The sequence below is a fragment of the Thamnophis sirtalis genome, unplaced genomic scaffold, assembly GCF_051295495.1.
Source record: "Thamnophis sirtalis isolate CommonGarterSnake01/CBP01778 unplaced genomic scaffold, rThaSir2_p1.2 scaffold_7, whole genome shotgun sequence".
In the NCBI taxonomy this organism is placed as follows: domain Eukaryota; kingdom Metazoa; phylum Chordata; class Lepidosauria; order Squamata; family Natricidae; genus Thamnophis; species Thamnophis sirtalis.
The window spans coordinates 95,147,540-95,161,203 of NW_028261387.1; the positions used below are offsets into that span (position 1 = coordinate 95,147,540).

At 49.0% G+C, this 13,664-nt stretch overlaps 1 protein-coding gene across 2 annotated transcripts; it reads left to right on the forward strand.

Moving 5' to 3' along the window:
* Positions 1-516: 516 nt before the first annotated feature.
* On the forward strand, positions 517-12,179 carry REM1 (RRAD and GEM like GTPase 1). 2 transcript variants are annotated; one of them, XM_087720659.1, is made up of 5 exons: positions 517-635; positions 4,710-5,296; positions 6,852-6,934; positions 7,708-7,918; positions 11,390-12,179. In XM_087720659.1, exons 2-5 carry the CDS (start codon positions 4,963-4,965, stop codon positions 11,665-11,667), a joined length of 906 nt encoding a protein of 301 aa, XP_087576785.1. In that variant the 5' UTR covers positions 517-635; positions 4,710-4,962; the 3' UTR covers positions 11,668-12,179. The 2 variants fall into 2 exon arrangements, with proteins under 2 accessions (XP_087576785.1, XP_087576786.1); XM_087720660.1 differs by having other exon boundaries at positions 558-635; positions 4,747-5,296.
* Positions 12,180-13,664: the final 1,485 nt, after the last annotated feature.

A 13,664-nucleotide genomic window follows, 5' to 3' on the forward strand; every position in this document is an offset into this window, starting at 1 on the left:
GCTTGCCACCAGAAGTTGCCGGTGCTTCATCACTGGAGGCTTTGAAGAAGAGACTGGCAATCCATTTGTCTGGAATGGCATAGGGTCTCCTGCTTGAGCAGGGGGTTGGACTAGAAGACCTCTAAGGTCCCCTCCAACTTCCTTATTCGGTTCTGTTATTCCCCCTTCCGAAAGGAATGGGAGTGTCTTAAGGAAAACCAGCTTGGCAGCTCCGAGTGGAGGCAGCTGAAACCAGTGCCAACCTGGGTCTTCTCCATGGCAGACGAGGCTGGTACCCAGACTTGTGCCCGCAAGGCATCCGTTCGCAGTTCTAGGGCCCCCCGCAGCCCCCAGCCCTGCAGGGTTCGGCTTCCCCCCTGGAGACCCCTTGCCCAGCAGTCTGGCTGCGCCCTTCTCGCCCTCTTTGGGAAGGGCGGCGGCGGGGAGGGGGAGGAAGGGAAGGAGCGGGGGGGGGGTCTATTTGGGCCGCAGGGCGTGTGTCCCGCCCGCAGCTGCGACGGGGCGGGGGCGCCTCCGCTCCGCTTAAAAGATCCCCGCCTGCCCTGCCCCGCTGCGCCATGAAACCGGACGGGCTACACCGCGCTCAAAGTTGGAGGGACGGTCGGAAGACCCCCGGGGAGAGACCCGTCCAGCTGGTAAGCCAGGGACTGGCGCGGCCAGCTTCCCTCCCACCCCCCAAACTTTGGAAAGTGGCTCGTGGGGGGGGGGGTCTCGGCCACCGGAGTAGGTGGAGTAGCGCACGACTTCCCCCCCCGCTCCAGTGGGAGCCCCTCCCGTGACTTTTAGAGCCCCCCCTTTCCCCCCCCCCCAAATGCAGGCGAGAGGACCCCGAGGCCATGCAAAGTGCCCTGGAAAGCTTTCACACCCGTGACTCACTTTTAGCGAGGTTTCTGGGGAGGTGGAAGAATTCGGGACCCCCAGTGAAGAGAGTAGAACGGGGGTCTCTAAGTTTGGCAGTTTTGGAAGAACCACCAACCCATGGAAGAGAAGTCGTGGGAGCTTCGTCCCTGGAGGCTTTCAAGAAGAGACTGGACCGCCCTCTGTCAGAGATAGTGTAGGATCTCCAGCTTGGGCTGGGGGTTGGACTAGATGACCTATAAGGTCCCCTTCCTACTCTGTTCTTTGTTAACTTTTAAGGCTTCTCCAAGTCCACCGGGCTTAACAGTAGCCAAGGTTGGAAACGCCTGGATCAGAGACTCCCAGAATCGAAGAGCGCGCGGCCCCTTTGGGAAATAACCCTCCGTGGGAAAGCGGGGCGCTGCGCTTTGCACATGCTCGGGTGCACCTTCGCCTCTTTCCCCCTGAGCCTTACTAGAGCCCAGGGTTCCCGGAGGCGGCCGATAAGCAAGTCGGAGGCGGTCAGCGGTTGCGGAACGCGCGTGTAACTTTATGCCGCGCGAGACAATCGGAGACCGCTTCCCTTTTTGAATTTTTAACCGTGTTTTGGAAGCTGGGAGCTGGCGAAACCAGCCTGCCCGGCGTTGGGTTACTGGTGCCCTGGCAAGAAACCAGAGCTGGATTGCAACCCGGAGAGGGAGGGAGGGAGGGGGAGAGAGAGAGAGAGAGAGAGAGTCACAGAGAGAAAGAGGGAGAGATACAGAGACAGAGAGAGAAAGAGAGAAAGTCAGAGAGAGAGAGAGAGAGAGACAGAGAGAAAACTCACCAAAGGACGCAAAAGGACGATGGGCTTGGTGATACTTTTATTTCACTCTGTCTGCATTGGTAGGGTCTCCTGCCTGAGCCTGAGCAGGGGGTTGGACTAGAAGACCTCAGAGGTCCCTTCCAACTCTTCTGTTATTCTGTCATTCTGTAAAGGCCTCCTGCTTGAGCAGGGGGCTGGACTAGAAGGCCTCCAAGGTCCCTCACAACTCTGTTATTCTGTAATTCTGTAAGGCTCACTTGCTTGAGTAGGGGCTGGACTAGAAGACCTCAGAGGTCCCTTCCAACTCTTCTGTTATTCTGTCATTCTGTAAAGGCCTCCTGCTTGAGCAGGGGGCTTGACTAGAAGACCTCCAAGGTCCCTCGCAACTCTGTTATTTTGTAATTCTGTAAGGCTCACTTGCTTGAGTAGGGGGTTGGACTAGAAGACCTCCGAGGTCCCTTCCAACTCTGTTATTCTGTAATTCTGTAAGGGTCTCCTGCTTGAGCAGAGGGCTGGGCTAGAAGACCTCCGAGGTCCCCTCCAACTCTTCTGTTATTCTGTAATTCTGTAAAGGTCTCCTGCTTGAGCAGAGGGCTGGACTAGAAGACCTCAGAGGTCCCTTCCAACTCTTCTGTTATTCTGTCATTCTGTAAAGGCCTCCTGCTTGAGCAGGGGGCTGGACTAGAAGACCTCCAAGGTCCCTCGCAACTCTGTTATTTTGTAATTCTGTAAGGCTCACTTGCTTGAGTAGGGGGTTGGACTAGAAGACCTCCGAGGTCCCTTCCAACTCTGTTATTCTGTCATTCTGTAAGGGTCTCCTGTTTGAGCAGAGGGCTGGACTAGAAGACCTCCGAGGTCCCTTCCAGCTCTAGTCCATTCTAATTCCCTTCTAAAAAAGCATAAAGGAATCCGTGAGTCATGTAATGGTTGTCATAAGGAATTGGAAGGAAGGAGCCTAAAGGAAGTTATATCCCGTCTGTTTTCTGAGATCAGTGCAAGAAATTCAAGATTTTGCTTTCAGCGGGAGCTGAATTTGGAGGGGAGAAAAGACACAGGCGTCGTTTCATGCAGCGTAACCCCTCCGGGTGTCATGGTGACACGGAGTTGTGCGTTGTGGGAGGGAGCGGCCGACACAAGAAAAAATTGTCACCTTTACAAGAAAAAATTGTCACCTTTGTCTAACCTGGCAAATAAATTTAAAAATGCATGAACCAGCTGGAACCTCAACCACAAGGGGAGCCCCCAAAATTTCCGTCGCTAAGCGAGGCAGGAGCTCTGCCCTATTTTACCACCTCTCTTCCCACCGTTATTAAGTGAATTGCTGCCGTTGCGCCGTTGGTCATGCGGTCGTTGAGTGGATCCGGGTTTCCCCCTTGATTTTGTTCATTGGAAGGTTGCAACAATGGAGGATCCCGGGATCTCCGGACGCTGTGTGAATACATGCCAAGTTAGACATTCGGACGGCCGAATGTCGGCCGAATTTTGGACACATGGCTGTGGGGGGGGGGGAATGCTGCAATGGTTGTAAGTTGAAACATGGCTGTAAGTCAGTTTTTCCAGAGGTGCCTCCCACCGACCAGCTGATTTTCAAGTCTCCCCCCCCCCCCCGTGGCCCATTTTTGCGCTCAAGAGGCTACAGGGAGACCTTGGAGGGCAAAGAGGGTGCGTGGGGGGAGGGTTCATGTTTGCATGCGCATGGGGGGGTGGGGGGTGGAGGGGGTCGCATGCACATTGCATTATGGGTGCAGGGACATGCGCGTGCTGTAACACATTACCTGCTTTCGGCATGTGACAACAAAAACGTTAGCCATCCCTTTCACACATGGTTGGGGAAAAAATGTTAGAAAAACACATAAAACTTTAAACCAGAGATATTTTTATGGGGGATTTTAACCGGAAACGTAACAGTAGAGAATTGAATTACTGGATTGCAGATGTGTTAACAGCAGCTGGAATAGTATTTGTAAAAAACTGGGAAAACCAGAAAATAACAACGCAGGAGGAAGTCGTTCAGGAAAGAATGGGATGTGCCGAAATGAGCAAATTGACCTTTGAAATCAGAGAAGAAGAAGATTATATTATATTCTGTATCACTCCATTATCCTTGTCTCTCGCATATTTCATTTCCATACTTTTTTGTCTTAACCATTGATAAAGTATTTATTTTATCAATGGTTAAGACAAAAAAGTATGGAAATGAAATATGCTGGAGACAAGGATAATGGAATGATACAGAATATAATATAAAGATGTACTACTATTGGATGGATTTAGGATGATGTAATGAAACGTCGTAATATAAATTAATTCAAAATTTAGAATATCTCACATAAAATGAAGTAATAATAGTTATAGCTAAATAAATTATCTATATCTATATCTATCTATATCTCTATCTATCTATCTATCTATCTATCTATCTATCTATCTATCTATCTATATCTATCTATCTATCTATATCTCTCTATCTCTCTCTCTATATCTATCTATTTATATATCTATCTATCTCTATCTCTCTCTCTCTCTATCTATCTCTATCTATCTCTCTCTCTATCTCTCTCTCTCTCTATATATATATATATCTATAACTCTATCTATCTATCTATCTATCTCTATCTATCTATCTCTTATCTATCTCTATCTATCTCTATCTATCTATCTATCTATCTCTATCTATCTATCTATCTATCTATCTATCTATCTATATCTATCTATCTATCATCTATCTATCTATCTATCTATCTATCTATCTATCTATCTATCTATCTATCTATATCTATATCTATTATATCCCCCCCTTCTCTCTCTCTCTCTCTCTCTCTCTCTCTCTCTCTCTCTCTCTCTCTCTATCTCTATCTCTATCTATCTACACACTAGATTGATAATATGAGACTTTATATAAATTGTAAGTGAGGAATATGGAAGGGATGCACAAAAGTTTTGTAACCAACCGACACGCTTGATGGAAGATAGTTTTATGTTTTATGTTTGGGTTTGTTTGTTTAAAAATAAAAAAAAAATCTTTAAAAAAAAGAAGGTTAGCCATCCCTGTTCTATAACATTTCAGGCAAATGGTTCTCCAATCTCTTCTTGAAAACCTCCAGGGTTGGAGCACCCACTTCTTCTTGTGGCAAGCAGTTCCACGGGTGAATTGTCCTCACTGCTAGGAAATTCCTCCTGAATCCCAGGCTGCTCCTCTCCCGGATGAGTTTTCCACCCGTCGTTTCCCGTCCTGAATTCAGGGCCTTCGCAGGAGAGGTGGACCCCCTCTGTGGCCGGAGCAGCCGAGCTAACCGTGGGCCGGTCCTCCCGGGCAGAAGATGACGCTGAACTTCCAGCGGGGGAGCCCCGGAGGTCCCTGCCAGCGACGGGCCAGCACCCCCCTCCCGACGTCCCACCGAGAGAAGCCGAACCCCAGGAGCAGACAGGCTGAGCTCGGCCACCCCCAGTTGGGGCACTCCTTATCCTGCCAACCCCTGCGAGCCCGCCAGCCGGAGCCCTGCAAGAGCTGGCGGTGCGAATCCTCCAGCTCGGAGGAATCCTGTGGCTCCCTCTACCGCGTGGTGCTGCTCGGCGACCCCGGGGTGGGCAAGAGCAGCCTGGTGAGCCTGTTTGCCGGGGTTCAAGAAAGGGACTCCCTGGAGCAGCAGAGAGGTGAAATCTCCCATTTTTTCTCTACCGGTTCGGTGTGGGGCGTGGCTTAGGGGGGGGGCTCCTGTGACTGGGTGGGCGTGGCTGTGTAGTCGTGTGACTGGGGGAATCCAAAGAAACTGACTTGAACAATGTCCTGCTGGAGCAGGGTTGGACTAGATGACCTCCAGGTGCCTTCCAGCCCTGGATTATCCTCTGAAGCTGCGTCTAGTGCCAGGTTTGTTGTAGTCCTTGCTTCCCCTCCTTTTTCCCTCCCTCCCCCCTTCCTTCCTTCCTTCCTTCCTTCCTTTCTTTTTCTTTCTTTCTCCCTTCCCTCCCTCTGTTTATACAACCAAGGATCATATTAGCTTTTTTGGCTGTTGCTCTTCTTTCTTTCTTTCTTTCTTTCTTTCTTTCTTTCTTTCTTTCTTTCTTTCTTTCTTTCTTTCTCTTTCTTTCTTTACTTCCTTCCTTCCATCCTTTTTTTTCTTTCTCTCTTCCCTCCCTCGCTTTATACAACCAAGGATCATATTAGCCTTTCTTTTTTCTTTCTTTCTTTCTTTCTTTCTTTCTTTCTTTCTTTCTTTCTTTCTTTCTTTCTTTCTTTCTTTCTTTCTTTCTCTTTCTTTCTTTCCTTCCTTCCTTTTTCTTTCTTTCTCTCTTCCCTCCCTCTCTTTATACAACCAAGGATCATATTAGCTTTTTCGGCTGCTGCTCTTCTTTCTTTCTTTCTTTCTTTCTTTCTTTCTTTCTTTCTTTCTTTCTCTTTCTTTCTTTACTTCCTTCCTTCCATCCTTTTTTTTCTTTCTCTCTTCCCTCCCTCGCTTTATACAGCCAAGGATCATATTAGCTTTTTTGGCTGCTGCTCTTCTTCCTTCCTTCCTTCCTTCCTTCCTTCCTTCCTTCCTTCCTTCCTTCCTTCTTTTTTCTTTCTTTCTTTCTCAGCACGCCCCACCCTCCATTTCCAGAGAACTGGTAGTAAAACCAGTAGTGGATATTTATTTATAGGGGGAAAATGTCCGGACCAACAGTACTTTCTAACATTGGGTTTTTCCCTCTTACCAGAGGGAGCCCCCTTGTGGAGTACTATGAAGCCATTACCATGGGAACTCCACTGCGCTGTACAGTAGAAGCCATTTTACGGCACAACAGGCTGTATCTTAACAGAACACACACCCAGAAGGGTGTCAGGGGTGTCTTACCACCCACAGTATTTGTTTCCAGAGGGCAAGTCATCTGTGTTTGGTTGAAATTGCTCAAGGAGTTCCAGAGTTATGCTGTAACACACACACACACACACACAGAGGGAGGGAGGGAGGGAGGGAGAGAGAGAGGGAGGGAGGGAGGGAGAGAGAGAGAGAGATTTATGTGTCTATAACAGTGGTTCCCAAACTTGGCAACTTTAAGACTTGTGGACTTCAATTCCCAGAATTCTCCAGCCAGCAGAGCTGGCTGGAGAATTCTGGGAGTTGAAGTCCACAAGTCTTAAAGTTGCCAAGTTTGGGAACCACTGGTCTAGAAGACGATTCTGAAGTGATTAATCACTCTTGCACCCGGTTCTGTGTTCGCTTTCTTCCAGATGACACCTTTGAGCGCACCCTGTCCGTGGACGGGGAGGAGACCACGCTGGTGGTGATTGACACTTGGGAAGCTGAAAAGAGGGTAGGTGCAAGTGATCTGGCCCAGGAGAGTTACCTTTTTCACACAGGTAAGGAAGCCTGCATCTTTCTCGGCAGGAAAGAAATGAATTCTTAGCGCTTCAGTTGAGCGGCGCCAGTGGCCTCCTGGGAAATCCCCTGTGCTCAGGTGATCAAGTGACGGGTATATTTTGGTCCTCTCCTCACCTGGCAGCCTGCACAAACGCATCACCTGTGTGATGGGACACAGGTACTCGTCGTAAATATGAGCTCGCTGCCAGGCGGCTGAATTTTGATCACGTGAGCGTGGGAATGCTGCCGTGGTCGTGAGTGTTAAAAACAGCCATAGTCCCCCTTTTCCAGGGCCGTTGTAACTCCGAACGGTCACTGAACCAAAGCGGGTGACTTGCGGGCTACCTGTACTTTGTGCTAGCAAGAAAAGGTTCATCCTACTCCTCCTTTTTTAATGACCCCATAATCCCTTGCATCAGGGTGGAGTCTGGGCAACTGAATGGAACTGACATACCCGTTACTGGCCCATTGCTCTTCCTGTCACCAGTACGGAGTTACATTTAGTTGATATATTCTCAGAGAGAGAAATATCTGCCTCTACCTAGGATCGAACTCACAGCCCCCAGATTGTGAGGCCACTGCACCACCGCTAGCAAGAAAAGGAGGCCAAGATTCATTCCCCTCACTTTTGGCTCACGACGCTAGGCGTGGTTCTGGGCGGGGCGGAGGGCAAAGGAGACCCTTCCCCTCTCGCGAGCACCGCTCTCTCGTCCCCTCTTCTTGCAGCTGTCGGAAGACGACAACGGGCTGCACAACCACTGCATGCAGGTGGGCGACGCCTATGTGATTGTCTACTCCATCACCGACAGGGGCAGCTTCGAGAGCGCTTCGGAGCTGCGCATCCAACTTCGGAGGACGCGGCAGGCGGAGGACCTGCCCATCATCCTGGTGGGGAACAAGACCGACCTGGTGCGCTCGCGAGAGATCTCGGTGGAAGGTGCGTCTGAGAAGGACTTAAGCTGGGTCTTGATTGATTGATTGATTGATTTAGTTTATTTGTATGCTGCCCTTCTCCGGGAGGGACTCAGGGCAGCGAACAACTCGAAAGGGGAAAAGGGGATACAAACACAATACACGTAATTAAAATACACAAGAGTCATACAGCCATACAAGTCGAGAGGGGAGGGGAACTCATCAACCCCAGGCCTGCCGGCACAGCCAGGTTTTGAGGGGCCATGGGGGGGGGGTCTCTGTCCTTCAGGTCACGGGGGTCCCAGAAGTGCTTTTCCAAAAGGAAACTGGACTTTCTTAGAAATGTTTTGATTCTCAGCAGAGATGCTTCTTCAGGGGGAGGGAGGAAAGAGAGAAAGAGAGAGGGAAAGAAAGAAAGAAAGAGAGAGAGAGAGAGAAAGGGAGAGAAAGAAACAGGGAGAAAGGAAAGGAAAGAAAATGAAAGAAAATCAGGTAGGAAGGAAGACAGGAAGGAAGGGTGGAAAGAAAGGAAGGAAGGAAGGAAAGAAGAGAGGAAGGAAGCAAGGAAGAAATAGGGAGGAAGGAAGGAAAGGAAGGAAGGGTAGAAGAAAAGAAAAAGAGAAGGGAAGGAAGGAAAGGAAGAGAAGCAGGGAAAGGAAGGAAGAGAGGAAGGAAGAAACATGGAGGAAGGAAAGGAAGAAAGGGTGGAAGAAAAGAAAAAGGAAGGGAAGGAAGGAAGAGAGGAAGGAAGAAACATGGAGGAAGGAAGGAAAGGAAGAAAGGGTGGAAGAAAAGAAAAAGGAAGGGAAGGAAGGAAGAGAGGAAGAAAGAAACATGGAGGAAGGAAGGAAAGGAAGAAAGGGTGGAAGAAAAGGAAAAGGAGGGGAAGGAAGAGAGGAAGGAAGAAACAGGGAGGAAAGAAGGAAAGGAAGGAAGGAAAAGGAAGGGAAGGAAGGAAGAAAAGGAAGGAAGAAAAGAAAGGAAGGAAGGAAGAGAGGAAGGAAGAAACAGAAGAAGGAAGGAAAGGAGGAAAGGGTGGAAGGAAAGGAAAAGGAAGGAAAGGAAGGAAGGGAGGAAGAGAGGAAGGAAGAAACAGGGAGGAAGGATGGAAAGGTGGAAGAAAAGGAAAAGGGAAGGGAGGAAAGAGGGAAAGGAAGGAAGGAAAAGAAGGAAGAGAGAGGAAGGAAGGAAGAAACATGGAGGAAGAAAGGAAGTCCTAAATAAATGGCATAATGTTTCCTGCTTGAGCAGGGGGTTGGACTAGAAGACCTCCAAGGTCCCTTCCAACTCTTGTTATTCTGTCATTCTGTAAGGGTCTCCTGCTTGAGCAGAGGGCTGGACTAGAAGACCTCCAAGGTCCCTTCCAACTCTTGTTATTCTGTAAGGGTCTGTAACCCTTATTCTGTAAGGGCCTCCTGCTTCTGCTCTCTCCTCTGGCCAGGCGGCCTCTCCACGCCTTCCGATCTCGCGCTGCTTCTTGGGAGTTTCTGGATGCTCTGGCTGGAATCAGCTTTGACAGTTCTTGACTTCGTTGGCGGCCTGGCGGCCTTCTACCGCCAACTCTTCCAAACAAAACTGTTTTCTGCAGAGAAGTCCCCTGCACGGCCATAATCAGGGAGCCAACAGTTTCCTGATTTCCCCTTCCCACGTCTGGTGTTATGCACTTGATGGACAGCCCTTATGTATGCAGGGATAGCAATAGCCCTTAGACGTATACGCCACTTCACAGAGCTTTCTAGCCTTCTCTAAGCAGTTTGCAAAGTCAGCCTCTTGCCCCCCAACAATTTGGGTCCTCGTTTTGCGCAGAACATTGAAAAAATGTTATTCCCCCCCCCTTTTCTAATGTGCGAGTGCACAGACCTTTTTTAGGTGCAAATGTGCACCCGTGGGGAGGAAAGTTTTTTTGCACCCCGAACTAGTAGTGATGCCAGCAGGAACATGCCCCTATTATTGGCACTTGGGTCCACCATCTATCTATCTATCTATCTATCTATCTATCTATCTATCTATCTATCTATCTATCTATCTATCTATCTATCTATCTATCTATCTATCTCCCTCTCCCTCTCCCTCTCCCTCTCCCTCTCCCTCTCCCTCTCTCTCTCTCTCTCTCTCTCTCTCTCCCTCCCTCCCTCCCTCCCTCCCTCCCTCCCTCTCTCTCTCTCTTTCCCCTCCTTTTTTGGCCTGATTGAATGTATTGCACAAAAGCTACCTTTAGTAGACTGGAGACCAAAACATATGAAGAACGATTTCAGGAACTGGGCATGGCTAGTTTAATAGAAAGAAGGACCAGGGGAGACATGATAGCAGCCTTCCAATATCTCAGGGGTTGCCCCAAAGAAGAGGGAGTCAAACTATTCTCCAAGGCACCTGAGGGTAGGACAAGAAGCAATGGGTGGAAACTAATCAAAGAGAGAAGCAACTTAGAAGAAATTTCCTGACAGTGAGAACAATTAATCAGTGGAACAGAAGTTTCCTCCAGAAGTTGTGAATGCCCAACACTGGAAGTCTTTAAGAAGATGTTGGATAGCCATTTGTCTGAAACGGTATAGGATTTCCTGCCTAGGCAGGGGGTTGGACTAGAAGACCTCCAAGGCCCCTTCCAACTCTGCTATTGTAATTGTAAATAAAGGAAAGCCAAAGAAAAATCAATAACAAATCTTTACATACTTAACAAACGAATAATTATAACAGTAATATACTTGTATTTACAATAATTATAATAATATAACCAATGGGGGGGGGAGGAAAGAAAATGAGCTTTAACTAAATTTCTACTTACTTTAGCCTATTTACAATTTCTCCATATTATTATATAAATAAGATGAAAACTGTTAGTATGTGTACGATGAGAATAATAATAATGTTTAATGTTGATATATTATTACTAGGCGATATTAAGAAAAACGGAGAGTCCCAGAATGTTTAAATGCTCAATGTATTATCATACTAAACTTAGGGAAATAAGGTTAAGACGAACTTGAAAGATGTGGCAAAAAGACTCGCGCAGGCGCTGTATGTGCCATCCAGCTGCTTGCGGAGAATCGCGCAGGCGCTGTATGTGCCATGCGCCTGCGTGGAAACGCAGAAGCCTTCAAAGACTGGTAAGGACCGCGGGCGGGCGGGTGGGCCCTTCGCCGTTCCCGGAAGTTACTTACTTCCGGGTTCGCCGACCAACCGGTTTGCGGGGACCGCCGCGAACCGGTTGAAACCCACCCCTGGCTTATTTTTGTAACTAAAATAATAACAAAACTCTTTAGAAAAAAGACCTGTGGACTTCAACTCCCAGAATTCCCCCAGCCAATTCAGTGACGCTGAAGCCCACAACTCCTAAAGCTGCCATTTCTGGAGACCTGGGCGAAGAACTCTGGGAGTTGAAATCCACAAGTCTCAAAATGGCCACGGTTTACGGGCCGCTGCTTTGAAAAGATGCCAGAGACACCCGTCCATCTTTTGCCCGGCAGGTTCTCACCCCGTGGCCTTTCTTCCCTTGCAGAAGGCCGGGCCTGCGCCGTGGTTTTCGACTGTAAGTTCATCGAGACGTCCGCTGCCCTCCAGCACAACGTGACCGAGCTTTTCGAAGGGGTCGTGCGGCAGATCCGGCTGCGCCAAGACAGCAAGGAGGCCAACGAACGGCGCATGTCGCTCTACAGACGCAAGGAGAGCCTGACCAAGAAAGTCCGGCGTTTCCTGGACCGGCTGGTGGCACGCAACAACCAGAAAGTGGCTCTGAAAGTCCGCTCCAAGTCATGCCACGACCTTTCGGTGCTGTGAGAGACAATTGGGGCGTTCCTCGTTTGCTCGTCCCTCTTTCCTACCCAGTTGTCTGGCCTTGGACTTCCTTTTGGCACCCAGCATGGCTTTGCAAATGCCCGTAACTGTGAGAGGGGAATCCTAGTGGGCAACCGTTTAAATAGGAGCCAGCCGTGGGCAGCAGCTGCCAAAAAAGCCAACACAGTTCTAGGCTGCATCAACAGAGGGAGAGAATCAAGATCACGTGAAGGGTTAATACCACTTTATAAGGCCTTGGGAAGGCCACACTTGGAATATTTGCATCCAGTTTTGGTCGCCACGATGTAGAAAAGATGTGGAGACTCTGGAAAGAGTGCAGAGAAGAGCAACAAAGAGGATTAGGGGACTGGAGACTAAAACATACGGAGAACGGTTGCAGGAACTGGGAATGGCTAGTTTAATGAAGAGAAGGACCAGGGGAGACATGATAGCAGTCTTCCAATATCTCAGGGGTTTCCCCAAAGAAGAGGGAGTCAAGCTATTCTCCAAAGCACCTGAGGGTAGAACAAGAAGCAATGGGTGGAAACTAATCGAGGAGAGAAGCAACTTAGAACAAAGGAGAAATTTCTTGACAGTCAGAACAATTAATTTGGGGGACTGGAGGCTAAAATATATGAAGAACGGTTGCAGGAACTGGGTATGTGTAGTTTAATAGAAAGAAGGACCAGGGGGAGAGATGATAGCAGTCTTCCAATATCTCAGGGGTTTCCCCAAAGAAGAGGGAGTCAAGCTATTCTCCAAAGCACCTGAGGGTAGAACAAGAAGCAATGGGTGGAAACTAATCGAGGAGAGAAGCAACTTAGAACAAAGGAGAAATTTCTTGACAGTCAGAACAATTAATTTGGGGGACTGGAGGCTAAAATATATGAAGAACGGTTGCAGGAACTGGGGATGTCTAGTTTAATGAAAAGAAGGACTAGGGGAGACATGATAGCAGTCTTCCAAGATCTCAGGGGCTGCCACAAAGAAGAGGGAGTCAAACTATTTTCCAAAGCACCTGAGAGCAGAACAAGACGCAACGGGTGGAAACTCACCAAGGAGAGAAACAAGTTCGAGAACTAAGGGGAAACTTCTTAACAGTGAGGACTATAAACCAGAGGAACTGCTTGCCTCCAGAAGTTCTGAATGCTCCCAACGCTCAGAGGTTTTTCAAAAGGGGCTGGACTCTTCCACTCGCGTGGAATAGGGCCTCCTGCTTGAGCAGGGGGCTGGACTAGAAGACCTCCAAGGTCCCTTCCAACTCTTGTTATTCTGCCTTTGTGGGTGGAAACACCTTCTGGTAGTATAAGAATGGAGGGCAACATGGTGGGATGGCAGAGAAGGAATCTCAGCTGATCTGATTGCTGGGGATTCGTTCGGGGGGGGGGGAGGGCGGAGGCTGGCCTTGGCTCAACTGCCTTGGCATATTTGAGAAAGGTACAAGAGATTCAACCCTTCTGGCTCAAGTTTGGCGGGTGAAGGCGGGCACGGAAGGAGGCCTACGCCTGCCCCATCCACTTGGCTCCCCGAGGCTTACGATTTTTCTCCTCGTGGCTCTGCAAGGCTGCCTGCTATCTTCGACATTCAGGCCAGTGGGTTCATGCCAGGCTGGGCCAGGAATGTAGCTGGCAGCTTGGAAGATGCCAGTCGCTGGGCGCTGCTGAGCAGAGATAAGCAGAAGGAGATGGGGGGGGGGGGAGGAGAAATGCATTTCAACGGGAAAAGTTTTCTAAAACACGTCCTCGTCTCGCATCGCCGTTAGCCGAATGTCCCTTCTTGCAAATGGTATCTCCAGCGTTAGAACCGAAGCACAGGTAGTCCTCGATGTACGACCACAACGAGCCCAGCGTTTCCGTTGCTAAGCGGGATGGTTGTTAAGTGAGCTTTGCCCCATTTTATGAGCTTTCCTGCCACGGGCGTGTTGAGTGAATCGCTGCGGTTGCTACCTAACCCGGTCGTTAAGCGAATCTGGCTTCCCCGTGGATTTCGCTTGGCGGAAG